This window comes from Biomphalaria glabrata, chromosome 18 (assembly GCF_947242115.1).
Source record: "Biomphalaria glabrata chromosome 18, xgBioGlab47.1, whole genome shotgun sequence".
Lineage (NCBI taxonomy): Eukaryota > Metazoa > Mollusca > Gastropoda > Planorbidae > Biomphalaria > Biomphalaria glabrata.
In genome coordinates, this window is record NC_074728.1 from 9489289 (window position 1) to 9502082 (window position 12794).

At 33.4% G+C, this 12794-nt stretch overlaps 1 protein-coding gene across 9 annotated transcripts in view; it reads right to left on the bottom strand.

Moving 5' to 3' along the window:
* The window catches only part of LOC106069831 (pyruvate kinase PKM-like), a 31577-nt gene extending 21808 nt beyond the window's left edge, over positions 1-9769 (bottom strand). For 2 of the 9 annotated variants that reach the window (XM_056016832.1, XM_056016834.1), the window contains exons 1-5: positions 9615-9769; positions 6947-7033; positions 6483-6521; positions 5050-5100; positions 2895-2921 (exon numbers count right to left, since the gene is read on the bottom strand). In XM_056016832.1, coding sequence (XP_055872807.1) covers positions 2895-2921; positions 5050-5100; positions 6483-6521; positions 6947-7033 — 204 coding nt within the window. In that variant the 5' untranslated portion in view covers positions 9615-9769. The remainder of the gene's footprint in view (positions 1-2894; positions 2922-5049; positions 5101-6482; positions 6522-6946; positions 7034-9614) is intronic. The other 7 variants (XM_056016835.1, XM_056016836.1, XM_056016833.1 and 4 more) reach the window with 7 other exon arrangements.
* Between the last annotated feature and the right edge of the window lie 3025 nt (positions 9770-12794).

Below are 12794 nucleotides of genomic sequence, written 5' to 3' on the forward strand. Positions count from 1 at the left end.
TAATAGAAATTAAGAATTTAGAAAATTCTAAAGATTGATAATTTATACTGCATTTAAGAATATACTTCAAGGAGAAACAAAACAAACAATAAAATAGAAAATCTTTATGTTATGAAAAAATTATTTTTATCTCTAGCTTGAAAAATAAAATGAGTAACTGTGTTAGATCTTGTTATAAAGTAATAGTGTTGTTTTTTTTTAAACAAAATACCCACTGAATAGAAACACTATAAATAGTAGTAGTAAAGCCATAACACAAGAGTTACTACTGTTATTGTACTTAACTGATGTTGCTGAAGAATAGTTTGATATTTATATAAAATATTTCAAATGATACATAACAAATATAAATACCTTAACCCTTTTAGCCATTACAGATATCCAGTAAAAACACAACATAAATTGGTCACAATGATTTAAAAAAAAAAAAAAAGATAAGGGGCTATTGGAACTAGAGCTGGTACAGCAGAGTCCAACAGCTGTGTGTATATTGTAAATATTGTAATTTAGTTGAACTGTGTTCTAGCCCCATCCAGCTTGATAAGTGGAGTACCTCAACAAGAACACACTTTTCAAACAAGATTTGTTTACAATCTGTTGTACTAAATTCAATTCAAACCTTGCTGTCTTCAGCACAGTAATAAAAAAAAAAAAAAAAAAAAGGCAGTCAATAAAAATTATTGCTGTTTTTTTTTGTTCATTTAAATATGAATAGAGGTTATAAGAATTAAAAAAATACAAAGACTTCAAATATGTATTTGAAATTCAAAAGCTAAAACATGGTTTGGTCATCTACAGCATTACTTGATCAATAAATAAAGTCACTGAACTGATGTGACAAATGAAGCAACTCTAATCAAAGTCTTGAGCAGTACATTTACGTTAGTTAGGCTGGCAAGAAGAGATTGATTTTTCAATTACTAGAAATTACACATGAAGCACAGGATCAGTTAAGCAGCAATAAAAAATATTTCAATTATTGAATTAGTTTGGTTCACTGTTTCATCATTGTCTATCTATGCAATAAAAAGTAAAATGCAAATCAATAAAACAAATGCATCCTTTATTGATAAATCACACCATCATATTTTTTTTTTACAAGATGGACACCAAGTAATATGTTTAAAAAAAAAAAAAAAAGAGTAATTTTTCAATGATAACACCGTCAGAGAAATGACGTATCAGTTCAATGGTATAATAATGTAAATTGTTTGCTAAACAGATGGCAACATGTCCACACCCCCCCCCTCCCTCTTCATTATTGATTTTAACACTATACTTGACAAGCATATACACAAGACCTTTGTACAAAATGGTTATAATGACAACACAACCCACTGCTGTCAAGTCTTAATGGTGACCAGTTCTACTTCTGCAGTCATTGTCTTTCAGCCACACAACAAAACAATGAAAGGGATTTGTCTCTCTGTGGGGAAGGATTAAGTTGCCAAAGTTTGTTTTTTCCCTATAGGGCATTTGTTTTTCTTCAGTTAAGTGGCCTAAAGTATGCAACACATTTCCTCTTGTGTATGTAAGGTAAATGGATAGAAACATATAGGTACTTTCTATACCCTACACTACAGGCTTGCTTTACAGAGCTCAGTTCTAGGACACTGACTTGTGTTCAGACACTGTCAAACACTGACATTACTACTTAAACAAAATCACTCAACTGTGTGCAGACATTCAAACACATGTACGTCATTCAGAGGTCAAAAACCTCAGTCTTAAGGCTTTTCACATTTTAATGTGCTTGTAGTGTTGGCAGAGTTTTAAAGCTGGGTCAAGCTGAGGACACTTTACCCTTGACTCCAGGAGTGACAATACTTACACATTAAGTAGCTAGTGACTGTCAGAACAATTTGACACACACTATAAGCCAAAATACCTCATAAACTATCCCAAATCACTTCTTTACTAAACAATTCTCCCCCCCCCCTTTTTAAATATCCCAATCACTCTTCCATTCATACCACATGTCTTTTGGCTGGCTTCCCTTCCTTTCAAGTTTAAAACCCACCAGAAGGCAAACCAAAATGCCTGATCCTAATAATATAGATATAGATGTTTTCCAATGTAATGGAAGCATACCACACACACACAGGAATAAAGTAGACTAAAGTTTGAACATGCTCACACATACACAGCCCAAATAAATTCCAACAGCTAACAGGCTTGGATATGAACTGGGTGCAGTGCTAATGAACAAAAACAAAAACACTGAGGCTCAAGGGGAAGGGTTGCTTGCATCACTGAAAATTGAATTTGAAACAGACCATTACTATTACTTTTAAAAGAAGTTAAAAAATAACAAAACACAAGGGGGTTGAGGTGAATAAATACCATCACTGCAGTGACGCATGCAAAAGTGTAACCAACTAATAAATAGTTGTAAGGAAAACCAAGTAATGATGCAATAACCAGGTATTCCTAAAACCAGGTTACAAATTATTACGGTACAATTATTCAGCTTTATGTATAATAACATGATGATTGTATGCCAAGTCCAGTAGCATTTTATTGAGTAGAAAAATAACACAAAAAAAAAGGGTCTGATAGCTTTAACCAACTACACAGGTTTTAATCCCAAAACTATAACATGATTCTGACTTTGTCAGCTTGCTAACATTCCACCTGGCTAAAACTTAATAAAGGATTTCAATGTCAAAGAGATGTATAACCTAAAGGTCTGTAGCAGAGTTGATAGAATTGCAAAATCTGTCAGTGTTATGACCCAAATGTGTTAACCGATATGAATTGAGTTAGATAAGCTCTAGTGAACAAAAGAGAATGTTACATGCAAGTGTGAGTCTATGAGGTCACAGTGAGTGAAGCTAAAGAATACATGGAGATGTATGAAGAGTCATGGGAAACAACAACAAAAAAAATCTTACCGACTCCTTATTGGAAGCCATATCACTCTGATAATGTAACAGTGACAACATGCCAGTGTTAAATGAATGAAAGATTGGTAGAGGTACAAGCAATATTAAATTGGTCAAATAATTCAGAAAGGGAAACAAATACATGATGCACAAAGCAAAAAATCATTCCTGTAGCAAGCATTGGTTCTTAACCATAGTATTATTTAGTTCTCAGAGTGAACCATCTAAATAGGGTTAGTCCACACAGTTTATAGTTTTAAAACTTTATATAAAATTATATTATTATTATACAATTCTGAAAAAAAAGGGATCCCCTAAATAGTAAGTAATTCACTTCTATTTTACCACTGTGTATGGAGAAAGAAGAAATAATGGCAAAGAACCTCTGCTTTAAACACTATTTAAAAATATTATAAATGTTTGTGAGTTACGCAGTAGTGGTACACGTATGTGTAGCTAAGAATTATGAGAATAACACTATAAGCCAGAAAAGTTACTTAAAATTATAGGTTTTGCGGTACAATTATGTAAACACCTAAAAACAAAAGTCAATTATTTATGATGGACCTAAATATTGATTGTTTTTTTTTTTGGCCAATTTACTTTAACTATATTTGAAAACAAAACAAAAAACACAAGAGGAAATGCTTTTATGATGCACACAATGATAACATCTGACTCTAAATGTAATATGCATTTACAAATTAATGGGCTATAATTGCTCCAAGACAATACAAGGGAGCTAAAATAAAAACATGCATTTAAACCTCAACCAACTACACTATACTGAGCAAGACAAGACTTTAGAATATGCCAAATGTCAACACATACATTTTTTTTGTTCTTTATTTTAATACTAGTACAAGTAGTGGGATTTAAATTTTTCATTTAGTAAAATTTCTTTGGCATTTTAAGATATTTATTTGGTCCAATCACTGATATCATCTTGCATATATTTAAATGTTGCAAAGGTAGTCTTAGAAATATGTCATGGAAATATGTATGGAAAAGCTTTAATTGTCATAAAATCTTTCTAAATGGTATGTCTCAAACAGCCTCTGACAACTTTGTCCAACAACTGGTCTGCTTACATATTATACCAGATGAAAATGTTTCTTATCTACTGACGGTTACAGCTATACTACAAGACTTCTGAATTCAACATTGAGGTAAAATCAGGAGTGGAGCCTCTAAGATATTGGGACTATCAACTATGGTATTCACTTCCTGCAACTAGCATACCTGCCAAATTTAGCACCCCTTAAAATCGTGGAGGAACCATGACTCATGAGGAAACCCACAATTTATTTATAAGCTTTGTCTCAGGTATGTGCTCTTAATGCCATATAATTCATAATTTAAACAATTAAAATCTTCAACTATGGTTCAACTAATATTTTCACAGTGGTTGAAGAAAGCAAAGATTTGTTATTAATAACTCTTTAATTTTTTTAATTTTTTTTTTTTTAATATAAGCACTAACAAGTCTGGAACACCAAATTTATACCAAACCAAACAAACAAATAAGAATCTAATTAATAATTCATGCTAAAATAAAGCAGGATGCAACAATGACAAAATTTGTGCTTGGTAGAAAAAGGCTAGAGTTCTACAAAAGATACACCCAAATTCCCCTAATGAGTGGATGCAATCATAATGGTTTGACAAATATAAATTTTAAAAATTAGTTATGCATACAAATAAAAGTTGTACACTTGATTTTACATATGTTTTCCCTTACTGAAAAAAATGCCACACTATATTTATAATGATAAGTATATCTGTGCACTTGAAGTCATTAGGTTATAGCTACATCCAACTACTTATAACCAAAATTTTTAAACAAATTACAATTAGGTATTTATTCTAAATGACAATTGCACTTTATTTTACAATATTCCTTAACGTAACTCAGGCCTGGAATGACAGCTATAATCAGAGAGCTTTAAGAATGCACATAAGGTAGCTAACTTCATTTAGTAGCCATTTGTTAAATACCTTTAATGCGTCTGTGTTGGTATGAAGGGGAAACATATCAAAAATAAAGGTAAATATAACTTTAATTAAAAAAAGGTATATGTTTAAAAAACTAAAATACTAGCTGACCCTAACAAGCAATAAAGTGGGGATGTTAGTAAATGAATGAATGGAGTATGTGACTTGCCCTGGTCGCGTCTGCTGATGATTTCCTTCCTAATGAAGATGATGATGGTGTCTGAAAACAACATTGCACATGAGGTGATGACATGGTGGTTTACACAATACAAATAATGCAAAAAATGAGGTTTGTTGAGTGGGGGAAAAAAAAAGAGCTCTCTTTATCACTCAGTTTAGCTTACCATGGAACAGATGTTGAATACTCAGCACGTTTATTAGTTCCCTTACTTTTTGTGTTCATCATTGATTTTTTATTTACTGATACAAAAATACTTCCTCACTTCTGGCCCCTAGCATTCTGATCACACAAGCGCACTAAGCAAGAGTTAGTTCTAGGACAATGTCTAAGGCCCCCCCCCCCTTTTTTTTTAAACTGGTAACTAAGAATATAGATTCTTTCAATCAAACACTGATATTTTTCAAAGTGTAAGTTAGCCACAATGTTAGAATATCAAGAAATAAATAAAAAGTTAAATCATTAAGCAGTGTTTCTCAACAAGGCTATTCACTTTTAAATGCCACATACTTAAAATCGTTCTCGATTCTTTTTGAAAGTGCACACCTATGAGAAACACTGTAGAAAGGTGACCACCTCTTCTCAGAGATTTAGTAAACAAGCTGTTTGAATTCTTATAGGATAGTTTAAAGTGAGAAATATAGAAATTCAAATAAAGAGTTAAACACCCTAGGAAGTAGATGGTCGCCTTATAAGTTAGATATTATTTTTCAGTCACATAGAATATTAAATAGTTGTCCATCATCTTAATTCTTCATTGATTACAGATGTGCAGACAAATGTTTTCTGTCCTGATGCATAATTAGTATATATAAAATGGCATCACTGGATGCAATATTTTTAATGAGATAAAATTGTGAAATAAATGCAGAGAAATAGAGTACAGTCCTGACCAATGTGAGCCCAGACTCCAACATGACCATGGTCTTGTGGTCAGCTCACCTGATCAGGTGCTGCTGCCTACAGAGTTGTTGAGTCCATAATTTTGCAAAATATATTTCAACTTTCTCTCATTAAAATTATATTGAACATGGAGGTGCCATTATATATTATTTACATTTATGCATTATTCATTGTTTCAGCATTTACATTTGTATTTATCTTCTGTCCTGGATAATGTTTTCCAAAAGAAGAGTGGGTTGAAATAAAATAAAAAAAAAACCATCACCAATAAAAATGCATTACATAAGACATGAAAATGTCAGCAACAAGGGGGGAGGGATAAATCCATAAATAGCAGTTCACAACTTTATTTCGTGTCGGAATCAAAAGTTTGAAAGATTTAATATTGATGTTCATTATCACACATTTCAAAATGCACTCTTTTTTAACAACAAAATTGTATGTTAATATTAAGACAATAAAGGAGTACACTGCTATTTAGATGATGCAAAGAAAAAAAAAACACACAAAAATGTTTTTACTTCAGTTTTCTCTGAGATAGTTTTCAAAGCTGGCTTGACCTGTTGTAGATTGAAGCGATGATAAAGTGCCAAAACAAAACAACAGCACAAGAAACGTAACTAATCTAAAAGCAAAAATCACGAGAATGTGCCTCACATCTATAAACAAACTACAAACTAAGTTATTGTTACACAATAGTTTTTCAGAGACAATAGTTAAAAAAAAAAACATTAAAAATTTAAAAAAAAAAAAAAAAAACTTAAATCACAACAAAAACTCTTTTGAAACAATCTTTAGTACGGATTGGTTGAAAAGGGAATGAAAGCTATTAAACATTCTTTGCATTGAAAAAGGTTAAAAACCACAATACAATGGTAAAATAAACACTACCAAACAATAATTCTGTGCACTGTGTACAAAAAAAAAAAAAAAAAAAAAAAAAAACACCATGCACAGAATGAATGGTAGACAAAATAATACTCACCCCAGCTTTGTTGATCAGACTTGATGGTGATCTGGGCAAGATGGGAATCTGTCCAGTGGACCCAGGCTTAGCCAACATCTGAGCCATCTGTGCATAAATTAGTAATTGTTGCAGCTTTTACCATAAGCATATCCAGGCAAATCACAAAAAGATTTTTTAAATCTATTTTGACTGCTAGATCAGTTAAACATATAGCATAGATCAACAAGCTAAAATCTAAGTCAACTATAATTTTCTAAACTCTATAGTCTCTTGTGTAAAAAATGGATTCAAAATTTTGCAACATGAATCTGAATTTTGAGGTTCAAAATGCTAAATTATTAGAGTAATATTAATATTTTAAACAACTAGGCTTAGAATATATATATGTACTTTTTTTTTACTAGAAAAAAACATTTCCCATTTAAAGTTTATCTATTCAGCTTTTGAAAAAAATACTTTAAATAAATAAGTCAAATAAATGTTTATTAAATCTTATGAGATCCCCTTATTAGCAAACTGTTTAATTAATAATAACTTCACCATTATTTTTTTTGAGCTTCTGCCTTAAAGAATTAGAAATTTAAAAAAGGCACAAATTATAATGCCTAATGCTTACAAAACAAACACATTTTTCTCTTAATACTATTTGGCCTTTGGTGAATGAGCCTGATAGTTACATTTAATTTATATCAAAACTGCATTGAATTGCTAAATTATGAACATATTTTAATTAAATTTTTCAACAAGCCAGTATGTGTTAGTTAACAAAATGTAAAATGTTTCTTTTGTTTAAAAATGTTTTACATGTTTCGGATGTTCCTTCAGAGTTGAAGATAGTTTACTTCCTAGTCCAAACCTCCCGCAGGACGACGGGGGATGGGAGCGGGCAGGGTTTGAACCCTCGACAGTCCAGTGCGCAAACCGCATGACCAGGCAGCCATCATTTTTTAATGTATGTGCATTAAATAATCTAATAGACAATGATAGGACCAGGACATAAATTTTTCAACATTTAATCCTAATAAAAATAACAATAACTCTAATCATTTTGTTTTTCCATTACTGTAAAGGCTGGTGATAAAATTTGAAAAAAATATTTTAAAAATGTCTTCTATATATTATATTGTTATCTTGTACACATCAAATATTAACAAATGTTATCCTAATCTACTTTCTGAGTTGCTGGTTGATGAGTCAGGAATACTGTTGATAAACATTTATAGGAGATTTTTAAAATAGAATAGAAGGTTAGGATAAACAGATGCTGCTTTTTGTGCCTAAAAGATTATGAGTGATGAATTATATTAACTATCAAAACTAATATTTTTTTCTTCTAAGTCAATAAAAGTGTTGTTGTTTTTTTTAATCTTAAACAAATCTAAAAAAAAAAAAATAATAATAATTGTATAATTCATTTTTTCTACATTTTTAAAATAATTTCATGTTTCTGTTACACAAATTTTGGTCAGGTGATTTATTCACAATATGTTTAAAAAATACACATGAAGACTTACAAAATAAAAACATTGTAAGGGTATCTAAATATAGTAGCCTTTAGAATTACACAGCGATAGTGTTACTTTAAATCTAAAAATGTTTATTAACTTGTAATGTTGCAAAACTCAAAGCTTACTAAACTTACCTTGATCACTAGATCTAGATCTATATCATCATCTAACTCAGGTTCTCAACCTGTGGGTCGCGACCTCTTTAGGGGTCGATTAACAATTTGGCAGGGGTCGCCTAAGACCATCAAAATGTGGATTGTTTTTGTCTATTCTTCTATTGCTGTGAGTGTGCGGGTGGAGGGGGGCAGAGTGGGGATTGTAAAAAGGATCGCCGAGCTTGAAAGGTTGAGAACCGATGATCTAAATTATACTACTGTTTACTGTTGTACTAGATTCTATAGTATAGGCCAGTATAGGCAGTATAAGTATAGTCATAGTGAAGTTAGTCTAAGTCTAACAGTGACTAACACTACTAACAGTCTAAAAGATAATATAAAGTCTAAGTGATAATAATAATATTATTTTAAAATTATTTAAAGGAATTATTCTAGAATATTCTAGATGATATTTAATTATTTCTTTTTTTTTTTGGGGGGGGGGGGGAATCACGATAACTCGCAATATTTTAATTTTGGCATTGGCACACCGGCATATTTCTTCTTCCAGCTCTGGACATCTGGTCTAGTGACTAGTGACACTGACTGACACGCCTTGACCAAAAAAAAATTAGTAGACCGGGCATGCGGATGATTTTAGGGCTTAGGTCTAGAAATAGATCTAGACCTAGATCTAAATGATAGTAAATCTAAACTAAAACTAGATCTAGAAGATGAATCTGAGACAGACTACACTTGACTACAGTACTCTCACTCTCAAGAACTAGACCGTACTAGACAAGTGACTCGAGACTGAGACTCAACTTATTTATTTACAGTCTTTATTTAAGTTTATTAGACGACTTAGTTTACTTCACTTAGTTGTTAGACTTAAATTTTTCCTATTTTCTAGATCTAGATCTAGATCTAGAATATGGCCGGATATTTCGTCAACATCAAATTCTGTTTAATTATGATAAGACTAATCTTTGGATTAACGTTATATCTAGCCCTAGACTCTATAGATCTACGATATAAAATACTTTTTAAAGATAACATATCAGCAACACACAAAACTCTTACTTTTTATCAGTATTGAGAATGTATCAGACCTACGTTGAGTCTGTTTTGAGAGAATAAAAGAAACGAGAGGTCAACCTCGAATTCGCACTAGAACAAATGGCGCTTCCGATTTCAAAAAGGTCAAGGCTATGTCCTTCTCGCAAGGAAATCTTAAAAAGAAAAAGCTTGATCTCTGAGCCCTAATTAGATCAATCTAGATCTAGATCTCGATAGTAAAATAAAAATCTAGATAGATCTAGGTCTATAAACTTTAAAAAAAATTATTAGCGAGAGAGTAATTATAAGATTTACTTTTCCGTACGTTAAGCTTCGTAAATAGGATTGGCAGGATTGACGATGTTTATCATGTTATTGAGGAAACAAATGGGCCCGCCACTCCCAGGCGCCACTTTGGAAAGGCCTCTTCGTTTGAAATTAACAATTCTGCAAAAAGTGTACAGGGCTGGCATAGGAAACTAGACAGCCGCCTAGGGCCTCCGACTAGTGGGGGGTTCGCATATGACCAAAAAAAATTTTAGAGAAAAAAAAAAAGCGAAACTTGGATCAAATTTAAAAAATAGCAGAGATCTATGACTCTCAAGTCTATTAGCCTAGCTCTAAGTCTCTAATTAGTTTAATACGCCTTAATGTTTATTCACGAATATGTAGGCCTATATCTAGGGCCTACTTAGAGTTTTTAGACTGAAACTGCTATTTTGAGTTTGATACACTAAAACGAAAAGCGGAGGAGGAGGCTTTTCTTTCAACATATAGAGATGCTTTATTACATTTCCTTCGGCAGCATTAACTTTGAATACTCAGAACGAAGAAGATACATAATCTTCTTCACAAACGCTAACAATGTCAAAGTAGAAGGTTTTAGAGGAAGAAGTCAACGAATAGGCCAATTTTCAGGAAGAAGTCATCAACCCAATCACGGAAGATGCAGCCAGTAGGGCCTATATCGACTTCGATTAGAGAGATCCAGGCGTAATGACCATCTTGAATGAGCTATTGAAACAAAAACCTGTTTACCTGGTCGAAGAATGACCTTTTCGTAATTCTGGAACAAAATATCGGCAAGACGAGGTCTCTGAGAAGCAGCATTTCTCTGTGGGATTTGTTCCAGAAAGTTACTAATTGGTCAATGCTTAGATTTGTCGTTGGTTGCTTTATTCAAACCATAAAAAATGCTGTATTTTGTTTTTGCTGCCAATAGCTCTCAGTAGATGAAAATAGCTATTGGAAAACGTGAATCGCCCAGAAGCACATTCTTGCTATCGCCACTTGGGTTGTGCTGGAAAATCGGTCGAAGGAAAGAAAGATAACTGACAAAGAGAGACGAGAACTTCTGTAAAGAGAAACTCGGCATTGGAAATTTTTTTTTTTACGAAGAGTTATTTCAATTGTGCAACTTCTTGCAGAACGGAATTTAGCACTTCATGGCACCGTGGATCAATTGTTTTCAACCATAGACATAAATAAATATAGACTGGCCGATAAAAGAGTGTTATGAAACGAAAATGTGTGACTTGCAATTTTGTGTACTTTATTATACAGCAGTGTAGTTTTGTATAATCTCTAAGACTGAAGATCATGCAACTTTTCAGAATTTAGAGGCTCCCAAAGATCCCGAAATTAAAAACACCAGCAGATTTCGAAATTAAAAACTCCAGCAGGATTCGAACCCGGTACCTCCGGTTCGGAAGCCAAGCGCTTTACCGCTCAGCCACCGCGCCTCCACTATACATGTAAAATCAATGACTATTTTGTGTTATTCCTAGCTGTCAGTGACACCAATGGTCTAGGTCTAGATTGAAGATCTGAAAGTTTGCATAACTACAGAGGTCAGTGACGTGTTAACGGAGCGCTTGCGAAAGGCTTCAGAAAGTGGTGTGCACAGACCTCTTTTTGAACCCAATACGGAATTATGTCGTGTGTCACGTGGATCTTAGTTTCAATTTCATTCTTGCAGACACGGCGAAATCTACAACGACACTCTTTTGTTCGGCACTTAAACACAACGATGGCAGATCTTAAAAGACTCGTGTAAAAATCTGACAGTAAACCCTACGTCCGATACACGCTGGGAATGCAGAATCGATAATGTGAAAACTGTTTGTTTCAAACAAGAGCTGCGTACGATGCAATGATGTAAGTGGTTGAAAATGCCAACAAACCCCCAAAAAAGCAAGGATCTAAACAATTGGATTTGCGAATCATCTAAATCATTTACCATTTTTTGGTTACTTTAGCCATATGGTAGGATTTATTGGCTGTAATGGTCGCCCCGACCTCCGTTACGTGGATTTAATAAAACGGGACCTCAAAACAGTGAACATTGTTACAGATCATTGTGATGACATAGCCCTAGACCGCACTAGACGGAGAGAGACGGTGAGAGCGTGACCTCCGTGACCCCTATGTCGAAGGTGCCGGTGAGAGTCATGGGCCTCAGCTCTAAACGAAAAACGTGCCAAGCGAAAAATGGCCAGTTCCTCTACCGCCAAAGCGAAAGCCACCTCGACCTGCGCTATTTGTGGACGGGAGTGTCTCTCCAAAATAGGGCTCCATAGTTACATGAAAATGTGTTCGCGATGAACCATAGTCGCTCCACGACTGAAGGAGGCCAACAACAACAATGAATATCGTCAGGTAATTATATAATCGAAGGAAATGCAGTTTGACATTGCACTGGAATGCAGAGAAAAAAATGGATTTGAATCCGCTCAAATTTCGGCCAGCTAATGGCCCAAGAATTAGATATGGAACCATATGAATCCAGCCAGCTGCTACAAGCTTGAGACGACGGAAAGGGCAGAAACAGATTATGAAAGCATAGATAAATCATTGACGACAGATTCAAAAGGAAAAAAATCTAGTGGAAATTTCTTAGATCAAGCAGTTGGTCGAAAGCAAATTGGTCGCAAATGTTCAAATGGTGCAAATGTTCAAATGGCGCGAATATAAAATGGACCTAAGAATACGTGCATTGAATGAAAGTTAAAAACTCAAGTAAAATTGAATCATTTATTTCAAGTTAAAATCTCGCACATGTATGCCTAATTGCCTATAGTTATTTAGCCATGGTTTAGCTAAGTTAATAGAGCGTCAAGCGAATGTCTTTGGTTCGATCCCTATACTTTCCAATAATTTTTATTTTTGTTATCTTTTTTTTTTTCAATTATTTGAAATAGGAAT